This window comes from Papio anubis, chromosome 12 (genome assembly GCF_008728515.1).
Source record: "Papio anubis isolate 15944 chromosome 12, Panubis1.0, whole genome shotgun sequence".
Classification (NCBI taxonomy): Eukaryota; Metazoa; Chordata; class Mammalia; order Primates; family Cercopithecidae; genus Papio; species Papio anubis.
Window position 1 is genome coordinate 12974115 of NC_044987.1, and position 22275 is coordinate 12996389.

Here is a 22275-nt window from a genome sequence, read left to right on the forward strand (position 1 = left end):
AAGTAATTAAGGTTAAATGAAAATATAAGAATGGGTCCCCAACTCAATAGAATTAATGTCCTTTGGGAAGAGAGAGACACCAGGAATGCCCACACAGAGAAAGGGCCGTGTGAGGACACAGCAAGGAGACCTTCATACTTGAACTGCAACTGGCTCTCTCCAAGGTTTGCAGCCTGACGGCCTTTGGACTTAAACTATAGCCTTAGTGTGTCCCTGGGTCTCCAGCCTGCTGGAGCAAATTTGGGACTTGCCAGCCTCCAAAACTGCATGAACCAATTCCTTAAAAGAAGTCTATATATATACATATGCATATCCTATTGGTCCTATTCTTCTGGAGAATCCCAACTAACCCCAACTAACACAACTAGGAAGCAACTATTTCAGGGTTTTCAAGTCATACAGCCTCTGTCACAACTGCTCAAGAGTCCAGTGCCGCAGCATGAGAGCAGCCATATACAATATGTAAACAAATAGTAGTTACTGTATGCCAATCAAACTTCATTTAATAGAGCAGGTTAGGGACTGGATTTTGCCCACAGGCTAGTTGGCCACTCCCTGCACTGATACATTAGCTCTCAATCCGGACTGCACAGAAGAATCACCAGGAGCACCATAAATGTTCCAACACCCCAGCCACACCTACGCTAATTACATCAGAATCTCTGGGGGTAAGGTCCAGGCACCAGAAGGTTTTAAAGCTCCCCAGGTGATTCCCATATGTAATCAAGGATAAGCACCAGTGACCCAAGGCAATCTTTCTGGGTCTAAAGAAAACTGAAGATAAAAAGGGTCACCTGGCCAAAAAATGCCTACCCACCCCCCCACTCTACCCCCAGTGATACTCAGCAACATTAATAAAACCTATCAAGTAGAAATAAGTGGCCGATTCAAAACAACCAGTCAATTAATAGAACAGATTTCAACTAAACAGTATGAACTAATTCACTGAAGTACAAACTAATCCCACCATCGCCCCCAACCCTGCTTCCTTTCTTCCTGCTCTCCTTTAACCAAACCATGTCCCTCTGCCACGATCAGCCTCCAGGAGTCCTAGCCAAGAACTCGGGGATCAACTCAGTTAAAAGCTAACCACAAGCAGGTACTGAGGAAATGAAAGGATTTAGTCCAATATACGCTCTTCACTCACAATCACCAGGCCTGAGTGCGTCCTAGGGGCAAGGAATGAACTCACCGCAGTGCTGTTCATCGGAGCCATCAGAGCAGTCACGCAGACCGTCGCAATGTTTGCTGGATGGGATGCAAGTGCCATTTGGGCAGCGGAATCCATTGCACTTCTTCTCTGAAAGAGAATTCAACAGTACGGAAGAATGATGAGGAGGAAACCGGCAGGCACTTACACACAGTGCTGGCCAGAGTACACATTGGTACCACCACTGGGGAGGGCAAATTTGGCTATAACTAGCAAAATGACAAATGTATATACACTTTGACCCAGTAATTCTACTTTTGTAGAAATGCATTCTATTTCACAACTGAAAAAAATGATGTAAATAAAAGTTTACGACCTTGTACTTAATGTAAGTACAAGGGTTGCATTACAACACTGTTTGTAATAGATTGAAAACTACCCACGTGTTGCATTGCAAAACTGTGTAATAGATTGAAAACAGTCCATCAACAAGAGACTGTTTAATAAATTACTGTACACTGGAACACAGACAGCTATAAAGAGATGCAAGAAGTGCTCTATAAAAATTATGCCTTAAACAGTTCTGTGAAAAAAACAAGGTGCAAAGTTAAACATGATGGGTATGAAATAGCACAACAATACAGAGTATACTTACATTTGTTTATATATGCACAAAAATATTCTGAAAAAATATACAACTTGGTTTCCTATTAGGAAAAAGTGGGAACTGGGCAGGTGAGGAGATCAACCTTTAACTCTATACCTTTTTGTATCTTTTCCATTTTGAACATTTCCATTTTTATAAGTGTGTGTGTATGTGTGTGTATATATAGACACACACATATACACATATATATGTATATATGTGTATATATGTGTGTATATATATATTTTTTTATTTTTATTTTTTTTAAGGCAGAGTCTTGCTCTGTCACCCAACTTGGAGTTCAGTGGCATGATCACAGTTCACTGCAGCCTCCACCTCCCATGCTCAAGCAATCCTGCCACCTCAGCCTCCTGAGTAGCTGGGACCACAGGCGTGCACCACTACGTCTGGCTAATTTTTGTATTTTTTGTAGAGATGGGGCCTTGCCATGTTGCCCAGGCTGATCTCAAATTCCTGGGCTCAAGCCATCCTCCCACCTCAGCCTCATAAAGTGCTGGGATTACAGGCATGAGGCACCATACCTGACCTAAGTATACTTTTTAGAAGAAAAAGAAAAGCTTCAATGAATAGGAAAAGGACAATATGAATCCTGACTATGAAATCCTAGTTTTATAAAGCTCTTTAAATCACTCACTACCTTAATTCTGGAGGAATTCTAAGGCAAAGCTGTTTTTGAGAAAGTTTGCGTAGAAATGCTAAGAGCCTGAGGTTTCACAACAGTTCCAGGGGAAATTAAACTAGAACTAAGGTATCTTGATCAGAATCTTTAGTACTAGGTCATCCTTTCTCCTGAGCAAAAAGTTACTGCCAGGCATTGGACTTGAAAATCAGTTCTGGCCAGGCGCAGTGGCTCACGCCTATAATCCCAGCACTTTGGGAGGCCGAGGTGGGCAGATCACTTGAACCCAGGAGTTTGAGACCAGCCTGGGCCATATGGCAAAAACTTAATCTTTACAAAAAAATAGAAAAATTAGCTAGGCGTGGTGGTCCACCCCTGTGGTCCCAGTTACTCAGAGGCTGAAGTAGGAAGATGGTTTGCGCCCAGGAGGTCAAAGCTGCAGTGAGCCATGATCACACTACTATACTTCAGCCTGGATGACAGCGTGAGACCCTATCTCAAAAAAAAAAAAAAAAAAAAAAAAAAAAAAAAAGAAAGAAAGAAAATCACTTCTAATGGGGCAGTCATAGATAGCCTTTGAAAACCGAGCTCTGTGTAGAATCGCTCCTTGAGGATTAGGTATAAGCATGAAAATGTGTTTTAATCCTGTAAAAAGTAATCATTTCTGGGAAATTAGCCAAAGGATATCAAACAGAAACAGTAAACAGGCACCACTATTTGGAGAAATGGTTAATGTCACTAGGTAGAAAAAGTATTTTAAAAGAGGTATAAATCAAACCTACGTGAGGCAAACACACACATTACATTAGTGGAAGCAACTAAAAAGATACAAATCTAATATCAAGGGAGACTTGCGGAAACATACAACCTATTACTAGTAGAGACACATTTGATGGAATCCCTTGGAAATCCAATCTGGTAACAGAGAGACTCAAAAACTGGTCAGAACCTTTCACCTTACAACTCCGTACTGAAGCACGCCTCTCAGAAAATATCTCAAGGAAAAATCAGGCCATTTCCAAGGACATGAATAGTGGTACTAGCATAATAGTATAAATCTAAAAACCTCAAACGCCCAACCAGGAAGCAATCAGGTGAACTAGGTTATGGCAGTATAAAGTGAGTACGCATCTTCCATGAAAATGCTAACTACAGAAAAATAGAGTTGCATAAACATCTTTACTTGAGGAGTAGAACGTATAATATGTAGACAACTAACATCCTCTGCAAATTTGGAATGTTTGGCAAAAGGATAGAGAACCTTAAAAATATTTGGTTTCAAAAAGCATTTTAATTTGTTTACGTGGCAGCATTTCATATAGTTTGTGTGGGGGGCAAACTGCTTGCCTGCAACTCTTAAGACTATATAGTATACTCTGATACATCATATGGCAATACAACATAGAAAGTAGATGGGCTTATTCGATTTCAGAGTGTAAATACGGGCATAGGAGAACAGCATTTCATCCCCTGGCTCGCTGTTGCCTCCCTGCCTGAGCAGCAGACACTGGGGAGGCTCAGGGAGGGAGCTGGGGAATTTGCATTTACCACAGTTGACTGGATCCTCATCGGAACCATCCTGGCAGTCCGTATCCCCGTCACACGCCCACCGCTGGGGGATGCAGTGCCCGTTTCGGCACTGGAAGTTGGAGGCCTCACAGGTGTGATAGATGGCTGTAACAGAGAAGAGACACACAGTTGCACACCCCTCAACTCCATCCCCAGCCAATGTCCAAGGGGGTGGGCTGAAAAGAGGTTTGCACGAGGTAGGAATATGGTCTGAACTGTGGGAGCGCCCAGGTTTCTCCTCGGCTGGGAATTGGGCACTGGGGCTGACCTTGCAGTGGAGGGCAGCTCCCTCAATGGGCTTGAGCCGATGGATTTATAAACATGACCCAGGCCATTGCCCAGACACAGATGCACACGTTAAAAAATCACTCGCCCTTCACAACAACCTGTGAGGTAAGTATTATTCCCCTTTCACAAATGAGAAACAGGCTTAGAAAGAATAGGAAACTTAGAGATCATTAAGCAGTAACACCAAGGCAGTCCAAGGCCCAAGCCTGTACTTCTTCTACTATACCCTGGTAGTTTACCTTCTCACCTCAATCCTCTTACTCATCCAGATGCTGAGAAATAAGGAGTGGCAGCCTGTGCTCAGGAGACGGAGTCCTGGACCTGGTGCAGCCACCGTGTGGTGACCTCAAATTCACCAGTCATACAGTGACACCTAAGGGCCCTGCTAAGTTCTGGAAAGCCATACGTTACAATTCTTAAAAAAAAAAAAAAAAAAAAAAAAAAAATTCAAATGTGAAAAACCTCAGGCCAAAGGAAGAACATAAAAGAATCATCCAAAATCACAAAGAAAGCAGCCCCAAGAACCTGAAATTGTCTTTCTGCAGAGTTGAGAGCAACATCTACCAGCCAATAATATGTGGTGTCCACTATAATCACTAAAAGCAAAAAAGAAGCTAGTGAAACAGAGAGTCACTGTTAAAAATGAACAGCCCCTTCCACACACGTGGGCTGAGGCCACCTGGAAGTCATTTAGAACCATCTCAAAATCTCAGTCAAACACTAGTTCAAATGCATAATATGTGCCTCAAACCCAACCAACACTCCTAATGGTCCTCTCCATCTGATTTCCTCTTCCTCCTCTGAAACAGAAAGCTGTTTGTGTCTGTTCATTGCTGAATGCAAGCCAGGACTGGCCTTGTTTACAACCAGCATAAAATAACAGAACCTAGATAGATGGGCTCTCTGTTAGTTTAACTGTGTGGACAGGATGACTCCACAACAGAAGAAAACAAAACATACAGAAGTGGGTTGCTGAGAGCAAACTAGAGTTTTCTATTCAACTGAGACAGTTGGCAGTAAGTTGCCCAAGGACTGGGGAAATTGGTTTATGATGTCCTCAGGAATTTTACTGCATTTGAAGCTATTTTTTGCAATGGTCAGAAATCCAAAGAACCTGATTTTTCAAACCACTTTAAAACAAGCGGTGGCTCATTATCTATGTCTTCCCATCTCTCCAAAGACTAAGGCTGTATTTGGCAGCATGTATATACAACTATAAGAAGTTTCAATATTTACAACCTTTGGCACTCAGAATCCATTAAACATCTTTAAAAACTATACTTATTTCTGATGAGAGGAATAAATGTATCATGCATGTTACATGAGTTTCTGCCCCAGTAACAGCCATCGCCTGGAATACTTTTGATTTATTCATGTCACAAGTCTGACAGCCTTTCAAAAAATCCCTCACCAACACCTTGCTCACATCCATAAAACATAAAGTTGCCTAAACTGATTGCCATGCTAATCTAGTTATTATTCAGCCTCTGCACTGCATTTTTAATTGAAAACCATTTCAGAGTGCTAGTGAAGTTTCCAAATGACAATTCTGGGAGGTATAGCTGAGATCTCCAGATTCTATCACAGAAGCTGAGTTCAGAAAGAGAAATCAGTTTGCACAATTTCATTCAAGTGGCCAAGTATGGCTGGAATGCATAACACATTATCTTTTTCTAGATTGTTCTGTCTTCTTAGTAACTTACAAGCTCTGATTTTGAGTGCCCGGTAAATACTGCATGCTTAATACATATTTTTTTTTTTTAATTACAAGGATGGAAGACATGGACTTTAATCCAGACTGAAGAATTTAGGGAAGAAAAAGAATCCTCTGCATGATAGGATTCATTGTGACTATAAGAATGGTGAGGTTCATGTGGTAAACAATCATGGAAATCTAGTATCAGTTTCTAATATAGGTCAATATCCTACAACTTAATCTTTGACTCAGGCAGAACTTTCCTGATTCATCAAGACCTGCTGGAACACCTGATTAAAAACATTAACCAAACATGGGCAAAGTAGAACGGATGAAATAAGTACTATAACAGGGAAAGTACTGCCTTATTTCTTACAAAGCACTGACTATTAAGAAGAGAATGAGGGCCAGGCACGGTAGCTCACACCTGTAATCCCAGCACTTTGGGAGGCCAAGGTGGGTGGATCAATTTGAGGTCAGGAGTTAGAGACCAGCTTGGCCAACATAGTAAAACCCCATCTCTACTAAAAATACAAAAATTAGCCAGGCCTCCTGGTGCACACCTGTAGTCCCAGCTACTCGGGAGGCTGAGGCAGGAGAACCGCTTGAACCTGGGAGACAGAGGATGCAGTAAGCCAAGATTGCACCACTGCACTCTAGCCTGGGTGACAGAATGAGACCCTGTCTCAAAAAAAAAAAAGAAAGAAAGAAAAAGAAAAAAAAGTGTATGAGAAGGGGACCAGGTGCAGTAGCTCATGCCTGTAATCCCAGCACTTTGAGAGGACAAGATAAGAGGATCACTTGCACCCAGGAGTTCAAGACCAGCCTGGGCAATATGGCAAAACTCCACCTCTACAAAACATACAAAAATTAGCCAGGCATGATGGCACGTGCCTGTAGTCCCAGCTACTCAAGAGGCTAAGGCGGGAAGATGGATTGAGCCCAGGAGGTCAAGGCTACAGTGAGCTGTCATGGCGCCACAGTCCTCCAGCCTGGGAGACAGAACAAAACCCTGTCTCAAAAAATAAATAAATAAAATAAAAAGTAAGTGCATAAAGAAAAAAATGACTATCATCACAATTTGAATGATTGACAGAGAAGAAAAAGCATAAAGTATAAAAAAAGAACACTGAAAAATAAAGGGCAGATTTGAAAAAGAACCAAACAGAAATTCTAGATACAAAACATATACTCACAGAAATAAAAAAAAATGCTCAATGTATATGTGAAACAGCAGATTAGAGTTAGCTGAAAAGAGAATTGCTGAACTGGAAGATAAATCTAGAGAAGTCGCTCAGATTCTGCATAGAGTCATAAAGCAACAGCAAATATAAAAACAGGAGGGAAGAGAACAACAGAATGAGGTAGTCCAATGAATGGCTTAGAGTAACTGCTGAAGACAAGACCAGAGAAAGTAGCCAACAGGTATAGTTGAAGAGTTAGTGGCTGTAACTTCCCAGAGTTGTCTTTTGAAAAATTCTCAGATCTTAAACAAAGTCTCAAGCAGGATAAGTAAAAATAATTCCAAACCTAGGTAGGTGAAACTAAGAGCAATATAACCTAAAGGTAATTAGAAAGAAAAGAATGTCTGTTATTGTTTGAACAGACCACTAAGAGCAGAATTCAAATCAACACAAAAGAAGCCAGGAAGAAATGGAAGAATTCTGTGAAAATACAGAAAATTACTAAAAACCTAGAAACCCAGACCCATCTGAATTCAAGATTGAGGATTAAAGATATGTCTATACTAACAAAACCTTAAAAGAGTTTGCCACTCATAGACTCCTGCTGCAAAACCCCTGAAGGATGTGCATTGGTGGAAGACATTAGCAACAAGACACAAAGGTAGCTGGTAATAGCTGTGTGCCTATGCAGAAGAATGGTTATTAAAAAAAAGTAACAATGAAGTTTAGGATTTTTCAATATAAAACTAAAATACTAAATATTTAGTGTTTAAAATACTAGGTATTTTAGTACTGGAACTGTAGGCAGAGATTTGGATCAAATTCTAAAGTCCCCATATATCTAGGAGAGAGGAAAGATGTTAAGAATATACATAAAATGACTACAGGTAATTGTTCTTAAAAGAAAAAAACACACAGAAATCAGATGTATACATTTAAAAAACAATAGCGGTGGGTTGAGGCGAATAAAGAAAACAGCCCCATGGAAATTAAAAGTGGGGAAAAGCAAAGCAAAGATGACACACAGCAGAGAACATATCCAAGCTGATGCCAACAGGAGGTCAGTTACGCTGACCTATTTCTTTTGGCACTGTACCAGCTTAATTTAGTAGGTCTGAAAATGAGGTGTCATGTCACACATCACCATGAGCTCACATCTGACCTCCAGCTATTTTGAGATGACAGAGAAGGTGGATCATCCTTGAAAGGTTTGGAAGAACAGCCCTTGGAACAAGGCTGCAGTTGAGCAGCAAGGACTCTTAAGTTTTCTCCAGTTTGCCTTGCCGGAAGAAAATCAGAGAAAAAAACCCAGGAGTTTATACAAGCTTGCCTACAGAAATGAAGTTATCAATTCATTCTGTAAGACCGGCACACACTGCTGAAACACAAATTTGAGTAAGGCAGTTGTGTTAACAAGATGTTCAATCATACTGCAATTTACAAACTGCAATGTCCAAGTGCACCCTTCTAATCTATTAACTAATTATCCATCCAAACCCGAAGCTTCCAAACAGCATTCATGCGTTTCCTGTGCTAATGGTAGCTCCCTTATGGGCCTCGGTTCTTCCTCCCTCTGCAGGCTTATATACAGAGAGAAGCGTTTTCCTGCAGTCTTTTCAGAAGCAGAGGTGAAGCCACAGAGGCTGCACCAGAAAGAATATGGGTGGACTTTACAAGCGAACAGGATTTGGTAATATCACAGAATATCCCGTGTGATGTATAAGGCATTTGAAGAGATCCATTCACTTCCTTAAGGCCATTATGAGGTCACCTCTAAACTAAAATGAATGGAGGGAGGCAGTTGCGCAAAATTACTCAATCCACAAAGGTTCTCTGAGCACGCACTCTATTATGTGCTGGGCACTGCAGAGAATACAAAAGAGTAAAAGAAGAGGTCATCTCTCTCCTTGGGGAAGCAAGTCTAAGCCAGGCATAATGCACAGTTATTTATCCTTAGGTTTGAGATATAACAGATGTACCTTCTTTGTATTTGCTTTTACCAATTAATAGGCGTGCTTTGAGCCGCCAGATGCCGGGCAGTGTAGGAAGTGCTGGGATACTCTGGGGGCAGAGGAGGTTAAGGCATGAGATTTAAAAGTCCAATAACTCACAAGATTAATGACTGGCTTCAGATAATTGAGAAGCTGACTCAACAATGAATTGCACAATGAAGTCTGAATTATCCGAGTGTAAAAACAGATCTGTCCTTACCATAAAATGTTTAAATGAAACATCTTTATTTCCCTAGTCCAAAATCACTAGAGGAGTTCAAGACAGAACTGAATAACAGCTTCTCGAGGAGGCTGTAGAGCAAATTTACTCAATGAGTCATAAAACCTGTTTTTTATTCCTTGATTTTTGTTTTATTTGACAAATTATAATGGGGTACAATACAAAGTGATGATTATAAAATAGAATTTGTTTTCATTTCTCCACAAACTTCCCAACTCCTTGCACTACCTACTGCCCATCACCCCCAGTCTGCCCTGCCCCGTCATAACGTATATGGCCACCATTCATCCACTCATCATAAAAATAATGTAATGAACGTAAGTGAACCCAACAAAAGAATTAGAACATTACCCCTACCTTATAGCACCTAGCACTTGCCTTGTATTCATGTTGTTTCCATCTTTACCTTTAATAAAATCTTAGCCAAAATGAGTACAAACACAGTTTACATTTTCATTGTCTGGGGAACTCCCTGATGCTCCATTTAAAAAACATGAACTAGTTCAGTGCTTACTCAAAGTATGGACCCCAGCCGAGGGGCTGGTCTGAAAACTGTTTCACACTGGTCCTGAATAAATAAGAAGCTTGAGCCAGAACATAAATCAACGATATCACTCAGAACACTGTTTAGTCAGTTGCAAGCAGGGTGTTGATTTACATTCTGGCACAGGCTCCTTATCTCATCACAGACCAGTTCTTTGAGAAGCATGAAACTCGTTGATTTCTAAGGTCCAAGCTAATTCTCAGAGCCTAGATCTTCCAATCGTTTAAAGCTATAATGTTAACCACTGCATGAACAGATCAGTGCTGTCAACTGAGTCCAGGAAGTACTGACCGGTACAGTTGGCTTCGTCAGACCAGTCCCTGCAGTCGTTGTCCCCGTCACACACCCAGGAGGAGCGGATGCACATGCCAGAACTGCAATTGTACTCGTCACTCCGGCACTGGTGCATTTCTGCAGGTGAGACCACAAACAGAGAGGTGAGGACAAAAGCTTGTTCAGAATTTTGTCTCTGGTGTGAAAGCTCTCATAAAGGACGGAGATGGACCCATGATCACCAATGATCCATAGAGACCATGAACGAAGAGACTTTTACCAGGGACATAAGGTCATTTAGCAGCTTTCAGTCAGTGTGCTGCAAATGGGTTACAGGGTGCCACAAATGGCTGAGATTCTGAGATCCTCAGACCCTTAGAGCTGCTTGCCTCTTGACAACAGCATCCTTGTCCATTCATCCCAGTGCTCTCCACATATATTATTGTCTATGCTTGCTATGATGGAAAGAGGTTACGAAGCAGTGACAGAGGCGGCCAAGGAGCAGAACTTTCAAGAAACAGAGGACTCCTACAGACACAGCCTGTGGTTTCAGAAAAGGAGCACCAAGAGGTCCGCATGCGCTGATCACTGTGAGATGCTCAGTCAGAGAGAGTAAAATCAGTGCTGAGCTCCCAAAACGGGGGAAATGTAACTCGGGACTTTCTGTGGGCAGAGCTCCAGGGACGTGGGTGGATGCACTGTCTCTAGAAGGGTGGGGGCCTGGTACGAACCAACCAGTAGAGCTTGACCAAGAAGGGGAAGGAGGCTGCCCTGGCAACAGCCTTCAAAGCTCCTGGGGAGATCATGAAGACAGAATGCTATAGACTGAGCCTATAAACAATAGCAATTTATTTCTCTCGGTTCTGGAGGCTAGGAAAATTCAAATGTTTATACTTCATATGTTGAAACTTCAAATTCGTTATGTTGAAACTTAATCACCAATGTGATATTACTAAGAGATGGGGCCTTTGTGAGGTAATTAAGTCACGGGAGCGGGGGGAGCCCTCATGAAGGGTTTACTGTCCCTATGAAAGAGGGGGGAGGGAGCTGTTCACTCCTTCTGCCACGCTTGTGTACAGAGAGAAGCATTTCCTGCAGTCCTTCCAGAAGCAGAGGTCCCATCTGACGATGCAGTGAAGGTACCATCTATGAGGAACAGGCCCTCACTAGACAAAAAGTCTGCTGGCACCTCAATCTTGGACCTCCCAGTCTCCAGTACTCTGAGAAACAAAATACTACTGTTTATAAATTACCTACACTAAGTATTTTGTTATCGCAGCCCAAACAGACTGCGGCATAGAACTTTCACATGGAGTTTACAGAGCCTCAGAAAACAGGAGCAGCCAAGCGTGGGGCCCGAGGCAGCCATCTCAGTCATTCTCCCCAAGAGGCTTGTTGATGGCAAAGCTGGTAAATCAGATATTGATGAGGAAGAGTTTGGAAACTTACGAAGAGGACCTGCATCAGAGGATGGGGCTAACTGGGACGCTGGGATGAATTCAGGACAAACTAGTAAGAATGGGACATGAACAGAGGATCCGGGGGGCTGAAACTGTTTCACAGTCAAACATGTGCCCCGTACGTGAGCTCAATGATACCAGAAAGAGGGAACCATGTGGAGTTTCCTTCTTACTAGGGCAAAACTAGCCACACGTTTCAACCTTCTAAGAGTGCTGGGAGAGGAATGGCAGGGATGAAGGGAAAATAGTTGCACATTCCAAGGACATGTTTTCAAGCACTTGAAGAAGGAAAACTGGGAATTTTTAAAAAACCTTCCAAGAGCCAGGCTAGGGGTATTATCTGTGTGGAAGTGGCCTAGGCTGTGCTCTACTGGTTAAATTGTGTTGAGATGATTTACAAGCTGCCCTAGCTCCCCTTATTTCAGCCGCTGTGAGTCAAACCACCTGCTCATAATCAAGCAGGCTGTGTCCATGTGCACAAGCACAGCGTGGCTGGACCTGCCCCCGTGGACAGGGAGAGAGGGCCGACTAGGGCCTGGCCAACTCATCACCACGTCTGGGTCAGCGTCTGGCCTCTGCTCTCACTTCCCTCTCATGCCTCAATCTGGCACACCATGCTGATTGCATAACGTCTCCTTTGGTGGTCAGCAACTATGAGTCTGGGACCGAAGACTGTTAACTAACATAGGTCTCATGAAACTGACATGGAGGTACTGTGCAACAGAAATAGTGCAGGATTAGAAAACAGGAGACATGGATTCCAGTTCCCCATTCTGACACAACTAATTGTGTTACCTTGAATAAGCCCCCTGACCTCAACAGACCTCAGTCACTCTAGAAAGTAGAAATTAAAAGGATTGGACCAGAGAATCTCTATCATTCCTTGGAATTGTAACCCACTGTTTTTCTAAATATAAAAATGTCCATTCAGAAAACAGATGCTCACTCAATGCCTATACCATCTGCTGACTTCTAATAATAACAGAGTTGAATGAATTAAATTGGTTAAAAAAAAAAAGAACAGTTCACAGAGGTGCAGATTTGTGTCTTCAGCGGGCTAATCTCACACACACTCAGACATGTGGGCCAAGCCTGTAGCGCTGTTAATAACTCCCTGAATTCATTCAGAAATTTACTTCCTTATCATCACCTTTTGTCCTTGTAGCATCTCTCCAAGGCAAAGCAGGGTCCATTTCTCCATTTTTCAGATTAGAAAACAAAGGCTAACCTAAGAGTAAGTGACAGGAGCTGAGTCTCGGCTCCATCTTTTCTGACCATGAATCATGAGGGTTCGGTTCTGCTGGAGACGCTTGATCCAGAGACCCTAGATTCCCATTCACTTTGGATCAAGTGTCTCCAGCAGAACTGAATCCCCATGAAAAGCAGAAAACAAGCTCTTTAAGAATGGAAGAGAGAAATTACTCAACCCCACCATGTGGATGGAGAAAGCCATTCAGCTAGAATATCATAAATCCTGAGATGGCAATCAGAAAACCAGTACACACCAGTACAGCCCTGTGAGGGAGCACGATGACCCCTACTCCGGAGCAGGGTTTCAGGATGTGGCATCCCCTTACCACAATGACTTTCATCACTGTTGTCTCCACAGTCATCCTCCAGGTCACATTTATAGGAGAGTGGGATACAAGTCCCAGACTCCTGGCAACGAAACTGGGTGTCCAGGTCACAGATGGTGGTAGCTAAAATGGGAGAGAAAGATGATATACTCCTTAGGTACAATTAACTTCCCACAAATGTAAATATCCTACTGGAAAGCCAATTAAAAAACAGAAGAAAGCAGATATTAATTGTAGCAACAGAAATTAAACCTAGACTTACAGAAGAAATAAATTGCATGAGAGCCTGAAATTTACAACCAAGAGAGATAAGGGTATATCTTTCTGTGGACAGCTTCCAGATTGGAATAGGACTGGGAAAAGTGAGAAGCTGTCATCTGTTGGGGAGAGAGAGTGACAGGCTAGATTACCTCCTAAGATCCCTTCAGACGTGAAAAGTGTCTTCCTAAATAGGTGGCAGAAATACCTTTATCTACAAAACTACCTTTAGAGAAGCTCAATTTCACCCAAGAAGTTAGCACTTCACTGGACAGATGGTAAAGGCAACACGGAGGTAGAATTCCACAGTAGGAACAGAGGCTCTGTCTGTAGTCGGTCAAGACTGGGCATCAAATCCTGGCTCTACCTGTTCCTGGGGAAATTAATTTTAATCTCCCTATGGCTCAGTTTTTGCAACAGTAACATTGGGTAAGATAACATGTCCAAGTGTTTGAGATCACAGTCAGAGAGACTAGATTTGTTTTTTTGTTTTTTGAGATGGAGTCTTGCTCTGTTGCCCAGGCAGGAGTACAGTGGTGCAATCTCGGCTCACTACAACCTCCACCTCCCAGGTTCAAGTGATTTCTCCTGCCTCGGTCTCCCAAGTAGCTGGGATTACAGGCACCCACCACCAGCCCCAGTTAATTTTTGTATTTTTAGTGCAGACAGGGTTTCGTCACATTGGCCAGGCTGGTCTCGAACTCCTGGCCTCAAGTGATCTGCCTGCATCGGCCTCCCAAAGTGCTGGGATTACAGGCATGAGCCACCAGGCCCAGTCAGAAAGACTAGATTTGCAGTGAATCTGCTACCTACAACTAACTTAATCTACCTTTACCTGGTAGCATTATTATGAAGACAAATCAGGGAACAAGTTTGGAACCAAAGCCTATTAAATAGGATGTAAATATAATGGGCTCTAAACAAATGTCACTTCTCTTCCTCATCATTCCTCACGTCCTTCTGGCATTAGAATGGATATAGAATTAGATTTTTCTTCCTCTCCTAAGTAGGTATTTCCTGTGCTTAAGCACAATCCCTGGCACCCCGTGAAACACCCTCCAGGAAAGGCGAGGGGAAGGCAGGCTGCTCTCAGGAACAGTGAAAGGCTGACCCAGGAGGTAAAATGTGGCAGAACAGAATCCTGGCACGGGGGAGGGGTTATCGTGCACGAAATGCCAAATAGCAATGCTGCCGTTAGACATCCTGGCAGCTCTTATTTGAGGCTCCATTTCTTCTCTGTAATTGAGCTCGTGGTGGGAGGCAGGGGATGAATGCAAAATGACAAGACTGCAGGGATTCACGTCAAAACCCTGAGTGCCTGACAGCCACCCAGCTGGAGGAATCTGTGTAAGAGGGAGGGAAACCCACTGACAACACCCTCCTGCATCCCTGTGTCCCCCTCCTCCACTGCTCCCTGGCGGCTGGCGGGGTGCCTCACTTAACTCCCCACATGGCAGTACTCATTCACGGCGGTCCCTCTTCTGCAGCCCTGCTTAGAAACAGGGAACCTCTCTCCTCCACACGCAACCTCCTTGATGAGGGAGACACGTGTGCAGGCACAGATAAGCCCCTCTCTCCATTCCCAGGCTCTGAGTTTTAAATCCTTCTGGTTCCTCCTCTCCACACCTCAGCTCCATCTGACGTGTGTAGATCTGAGCCAGGTGAACTAGGGAGATGACAGAACAGAAAGCAGGTCTCGGGGTCTCCGGAAAGTGAATCCCAGTTGACATTCACACCAAGCTGGGAGGAGGGCAGGGCCAGCTCCATACTTCATGCATAACTGTGCAGTCTGCAACAGAGCTCAGGGGCTGGGTGGGAGGAAGCCACTGGGGGCAGCAGGTGCCTCCCAAAAGATGCAGGTCTTCATTCCTTTCAAAACTCAGAGCCAATACAAGATTCAGCCTGTCCATTTAGTAGAAACCAAGCCCAAGGGCACAAGGAGGAATGCTGGGCCGCCTGCGTCCCTCACTTGGATATGAGGTCATCTGGTTTGTATCTCACTGCTTCCACTGTGCCTAATTATGTCTGGGCAATTTCCTTGCAACTTGTTAATTCTAAGAAGCATCTTCTATCCCACCCAGATATGTAATAAACTCCTTTCCGTTACCTGCTTCAATGCTGTTGATAAGCATTAATGTTTTTAAAGAGCTTTGGCTATTCCCCCACAAATATCACACCTTCCCGCAACTCTGGTAGATAGAGGAGGCTTTATAGGCCTTATTTTTTGCAGAAAAGACACAGAGAGGTTAGTGCTTTCCCAAATCTGCCATTCCGCAAATAAGCTCTTCTCCCTCGGTGTGAAAGGCATCCTCTGAAGCCAAGGGAAAACGATTAAGGAAAGGCTTTGTGAATAACCCTCTAGCAGTCAAAAGGGGGAGTCTGTAGGATTGCAGGGCCCAGATGTGTTTAATGAGCTGGATATTTCTCAAGTTGCTTTCTGGGTGAGGTGGCAGGGGAGCCAGGCACAGGCCCCATGGATGACTGGCTAAATGAGTATCTAGAGCTGCCCATTAATCTGTTCTTACAGTACAAATGGGTAAATGAGCCCCTGGGTTGCCAAAGGTAAAATATTTAAAAGAGAAGCTTCTGACTTGGTTCCTGCTTCTGGTCTCTCTCCATCAAACGCATTCTGCCGAGTCACTCCTTATCCTTCCAAAGATGAACTTTTATCACATCACATCAGTGGTTCCCAACTGCTTCTCCCATAAAGTCCACAAAGCCCTTGCTGCCCTGGGCCCCACCCATTCATCCAACTTCACCTTGGCCCCTGTGCCCATGCCCATTCCCCATAACTCAAACCAGTTTCCCGGCCACGCCAGCTTCCCCACATGCTGCTCTCTTGCCTGTGAATTGATTCCCTCCACCTCTGCTTGGCTCACCCCAGACACTCTCCAGAGCTCTTTGCTAGGGCCTGCCCAAGTTTGCTTTGGGTGCCCATCCTACGTGAACATGACACTTCCCCATCGCAGTGCCCATCGCTCTACTATAACTGCCTATTTTTCTGACTCCTACTTCAGACTGTGAACTCCGTTTCCACCTTGATCGGCAATATACATGCAGGCCCAGTACACAGCCTGGAACACAGGGTGTATAGCAACTGCTCGTTGAGTGAATGCATGACTAACAAAAGGGCAAATCATCTCCTTATAAGATGATGTCGAAGCTACTAGAAATTAAGTGAAGAAAAGATAGTGAACATTTGTGGTTCATAAACTATCTGTTATTTGTGATTGTTTGGTTTTCTTTAACTTCTGCTAACCACAGTCTTATACTTTAGAAGTCAGACCTTAAAAGTTATACAGCTCAAAGATGACATTTACATGGCAGGTACACTAATGGCCCCACACTGTAGGCCAAGCTATGCATTACTAACCAATGAAAACAATCTTCTTGAGCCTGGTAGGTAGCCAGCATCGACTAACTGGAGTAAATACTCATTTCCCATCCCTAAAAAGGCTGAATATTGAATTTTCAAATCAAAGAATATCATGTGTTTACTCACCCAAGTCACCAGTTTTATTACAGAGCCACAGCCAAGACTAGAGCCCAGATTGCCAAATCAGTTCAGTTTCAGCCATGTGATGTTTATTTATAAATCTCTTGTAATGAGTGGTACTTCTGGGGTGGTTAAAAACATATTATGTATATAATACTAATCCTATATATCTAATACCTACCTGTATGTGGAAATATGTTTTCTCTGTCATCCAAGCCCCATCCACTTAGACGGGCATCACCAATCATGGGTGGCCCTCACCCTAGACCTTAGGCCCTCAGCCTGGGAAGAGCCCACCAGGCTTCTGAGTAATGGCAAATGCTTAATGTCCAACCCAGAAGACTCACGGCAGTTTCTCTCATCGCTCATGTCTCCACAGTCGTTGTCGAAGTCACACCACCAGATGCTGTTGATACAGTTCCCGTTGCTGCAGCGATACTGGTTGCGGAGACAGGTGTTCTCTACCCATCAGAGTGCGGCAGGGGAGGAAATGAAACCAATATTATTCTCACTGCTGGACCACAGGACTTTCTCTTTGGCATTTCCCTTCCTTTAGTAACATGATGGTAAAGGGGGAGGAGGAACGCCAAGCACACATGTATACAGGGAAGGAAATGTCCCATACTAGCCTCTTGCTTTCCTCTTTTAGTTAAAATCAAAGGAGAGAAGGCTTGCTGGAAGAAATGCTTAGGAAGGATAACCATGACACCAATTGAGTCTATTGGGTAGTGAATAGAGTACATCAACATTACAAAATACTAATTACACACAGAACTCCTTAATGGACTGTGTCTACACAGTATTAAAACAGACAGATTCAATATATCTATAGGTATGTTTTTATATATATGGTTATATATATCCATATATATTCTATCTATCAAGCAAATGAGTTACGAAGATTTTCTCAATACTCGGAGACTTTTTTCTGTCCCATGACTACTTTAAAGCAAGCAATTAAAATTCCTTACAGAAAAAAATGTATTGTTTGGCAAACTGCATCGACGACATGTGATGACTGGTCTCTTATTTGGATAATCAAAGGCATTCTAATGGGAAATATAGAGTAGCTTTCTTCCCCTTCTCTTGGAATTTAGTGTTGATTTTATTTCTTTCCAAATAGTTTTAAGATTGTATCCACAGCCTGAAAGAAAGTTTCTTGTTTCTAAGAAAGAAAGGCTCATCGTTTTTCTGTTTATATTTCTTAAGGAAGACTGACTAAAAGGCTTGTATTGTGTGTTTCACTGCCTTGGACTTGGGCTGCTATGAGAAGCAGGGGTAGGATTACAAAGCAAATAGAGTAGGCACGGTGGCTCACGGCTGTGATCTCAGCTCCTTGAGAGGCAGAGGAGGGAGGATCCCTTGAGCCTAGACGTTCAAGACCGGACTGGACAACAAAGTGAGACCTTATCCCTGTAAAAGAAATTAGCCGGACTCGTGCCGGGAGTCCTAGCTTCATGGGAAGCTGAGACAGAAGGATCCCTTAAGCCCAGGAGTTTGAGTTGAGGCTGCAGTGAGCCGTGAATGTGCCAGCCTGGGCAATACAGCAAGACCCTGTCTCTTTCCTGTCTCTTTAAAATGTTAAAAAAAAAAAAAAAAGGCAAATAGAATCACAGATAAGGAAAAGCAGAAATTCTGGCCATCAATCCATGTACTTCATGGCATCAATCCATGTACTCCATGTACTTCACCTCACTCACAGAAACATGAAGCTGGAGGGTAGGGAAGTGGTGAGGGTAAAAATTACACAGGAAGGAAAAATTTTTTAATTTCGGAGGAAAGAAATTTTAAATCTCTATATTCAAATTCAGAGGGGGAGTGGGCGTAAGGCTGCTATTGCCACTTGGTCACGGCATGAAAGTCTAGACTCAAAGCGCTTTGCAAACATTGGTCTGAAAGTTCAGGACACGCTGGGCTAGGCTGTGGTGAGAGGATGGACACGGAAGGAGTCACCCTGGTTATTTTTCCCAGTCAGGCTGGTCCAGCTTATGCAAAACAGGAAAAGGTAAGAAACCTGGATGTGAGGGATGGGTGAGGAAAGGAAGAAGCAAAAGAATAAAAAGGGACACCCTGAAGAAAGCCTGTGCCACCTGACATGAAACCAAAAACCACAACTACTCCTTAGAAAGGCACAGCGTAGGCCTGTTCTGAATGAGGCCTGAAGGGCCTCTTTGACCCTTACCAGGCCTTAGAACCCAAACCAGTATTCTTGTAAGTATCTGCTAGGTTTGATTTTTACCTTGGACTTTTTCCAATAACGGGAAAAGGTCAGGAAACAGAGAGCTATCCCTCCCACCCCTGGCGGGGGAGCAGGAAACAAAGGAAGGAGGATGACAGGCAAAAAAGAAAAAGGGAAGTACCTTCTTTGACACAGGTATTGTTCTTGAGCTGATAGCCCTGAGGGCAGTCACACATCAGGTCCCCTGACGGAAGCACACTGCTGGACACACCCTCTGGACACCTGCAGCTTCTACTGTTGTTGGCCTTGGGCAGGCACAGCAGGCTGCATGGCCTGGGCACACAGGCATTGCTTCCTGGAGGGCAGACAAACAGCAGCAGGCAGGTTAATACACACCATGAGGGAGGTACCGAGTACATAAAGGAGACCCAGTGTAACCTCCTCGTCTTACGGAAAGGACAGCGGGAAGCTCTAAAGGGTCAAGGGGCAAGCTCTGGGGGCCCTACTGTGCCGAAACCTTCTGCTCAGTATAACCAGTGACTTGCATCCTGTCTTCAGCCAGATCAGATTGCCCCAGAGCCAAGCCAGGCAGCAGTGTTCCTCCTGGGAATTTGGAATTGGGTTACTGAAAGACAAGAAAGCAACCAAGGAACGGGAGCCAGGGAAAGGGTCATAGAATGTGGGTGTTGAAGTGGCACATGGCAAGCCAAAACTGTGTGGAAGTCATAATTCTGGGTATGCAGATAAGCTCAGTCTGCAGACAGTCAGGAGACTAAAAGAGACTTACAGAGGTGCCAGGCATGGCAGCATGCACCTGTAGCCCCAGCTACCCAGGAGGCTGAGGCAGGAGGATTGCTCAAGCCTGGGAGCTCGAATCCAGCCTGGGCAATATAGCAAGATCCTATCCCTTAATTTTTTTTTTTTTTAAATTGAAAAAAGAATCAGAATGTCTTTGGATTTCTCAATCACAACACTGGTGGCTATAATATAGTTGAACACTGCCTTGAAAATTCTGAATAAATTGTTTTTTTAAAAAGAAACTTATGGAGAGAAGAGGCCTAACGAGAGGGAAAGAGAAAGAACAGCTCCAGTCCCCATGAGGCTCTCCTAGACTTCCATCTTTGGGCTCCTTTAGTCATTCCATAAAACCATTCACTTGAGCTAGCTTGGGTGGGTTTCTGCTCCTTAGGGCCCCAAAGGCCTTAATTAAAACATACACCTGATTAATGGTGAGCCCAGGACAAAAATCCAGGCCTCCCCTTCTCAATTCCTTTGTGCCACAGTGCAGCTCAAGAGCTAAATGAGGAGCCAACCACAGTACTCACCAGTCACTGCTGTGCAATGAGTTCATATAAGGACTAGTGCATGATGATCTAGCCCACTCCTGCCAATCTTTTCTCTGGTTCAGCTTACCAAAGGTAGCACCAGAGAGAGTTGGTAAAATCCATCACTGCACTCTTGAGAAGGAGCCTTTGTGGATGAACAAAGGTGGCAAAAGTGCCATCTCATCCCCTACGTCGTTCCAGGGATGGCGGGTAAGAGGATATATAAACCATTTTATAACAATCTGAAACATGATACAACTATGGGGTCACAGAAACTGTGAAATCATGTTTTTTCTTTTGACTGCAATTATTAATCATGAAAATGGGGAAAATGAACACAAAAACTTAGATAGAACTCAACTGCTAATTCTTCATTTGTGCTATGTCATGGACAGAGACACCCTCCCACACATCAGCACCATATCCAAATCATCTGTTGCCATCCAGCCAAGCGTTCATCTAAGTCATGCGTATCCTGGCCTACAGGTTAGACGAAGTTCATTAATGGCAATCAGTATCAATATGGATAATATACTCATAGCTTTGGGTGTGTGGGCACCTCACTGGTTAGTTTACATTATGAATAAAAATAAAAATCACAACGCTATGGCAACAATGTTATTATGATGCCAAGGAAAAGGGTAAGAGGTATTACCAAAGAGAGAAAACATACACATCCAGAGGAAGGGAAGTCCATATGATGAAACATTCCAAAAGGTTCAGTAAATAATCAATCATAACAGCTTAATTACCATAGCAGCATAGCAGACTAACCAGGTGACTACAGCAGAAGCCCCCGACATCCCTTCACTCTGATCTATTAGTGGGCACAGACTGCTCCTTTAGTTCAAAGGTACAGGCCACTGGCTACAAGAGGGAATGCAGAATTGACACAGAGCCACCACTCATGAGAAACAACTCAAACAAGGATGTGGGAACATGTGTTTTGTATTCAAAGGACAACATATCACTCAATGTTCCAAGATCCTGAACAATAACAGAATATGATGTTATCTTAAAATACTCTATGACTGGCTGGGTGCAGTGGCTCACACCTGTAATCCCAGCCTTTTGTGGGGCCAAGGTGGGAGGATCACTGGAGCCCAGGAGTTTGAGACCACACTGAGCAACATAGTGAAGACCGTCTCTACAAAAAAAGTAAACACAATTAGCTGGGTACACATCTGTGATCCCAGCCACTCCAGAGGCTGAAGTGGGAGGATCGTTTAAGCCCAGGAGGCAGAGGCTGCAGTTAGCTGAGATAGCACCACTGCACTCCAGCCTGGGCAACAGAGCCACAGCCTGTCTCAAAAACAAACAAAACAAACAAATAAAAAATTGACTCTACTACAGGATGATTTTTTCCACAGGGATCGTGTCTGTAAAGTAACGTAACTAACATTTTCATATGCAGAGCAAATATTCCTATCCAAACAAGCAAGAGCTAAGAGCAGAGAATTCAAAATGGGGTATCATGCTTCAGGAGGCTGATCTAGGCAGAGATGTATGAAACTGTACTCTGAGGCAGTAACCAGGGACAAATTCCAAACCAAGCCAACCAGGTCACTGATCATGAGAGGCAGGCAGGGCAGGAATGTCTAGGCTGGTAGGAAGCCAGAGAATGGAAAACGGGAGAGCTGCATCAGAGAGAACCTGGAAGAAGATGGAACTCCTACGATGGCAATTCCACCACAGCCACAGACCCTTTATACAGGATGCCAACTGTCTTGAGTAGACCAAGCAATATGAAAACCGTGA

General features: G+C 43.6%; 1 protein-coding gene across 8 annotated transcripts in view; it reads right to left on the reverse strand.

Moving 5' to 3' along the window:
* SORL1 (sortilin related receptor 1) overlaps window positions 1–22275 on the reverse strand; it is a 179571-nt gene that overhangs the window by 45626 nt on the left and 111670 nt on the right. For 7 of the 8 annotated variants that reach the window (XR_002517258.2, XM_021926639.2, XM_021926638.2 and 4 more), the window contains 6 exons: window positions 19374–19547; window positions 17361–17474; window positions 13260–13382; window positions 10241–10360; window positions 3985–4110; window positions 1193–1300 (listed from right to left, as the gene is read on the reverse strand). Coding sequence is in view for 7 of the 8 variants with exons in the window: in XM_021926639.2 (XP_021782331.1) it covers window positions 1193–1300; window positions 3985–4110; window positions 10241–10360; window positions 13260–13382; window positions 17361–17474; window positions 19374–19547 (765 nt within the window). In the remaining variant the exon portion in view is untranslated. The remainder of the gene's footprint in view (window positions 1–1192; window positions 1301–3984; window positions 4111–10240; window positions 10361–13259; window positions 13383–17360; window positions 17475–19373; window positions 19548–22275) is intronic. The other variant, XM_021926636.2, reaches the window with a different exon arrangement.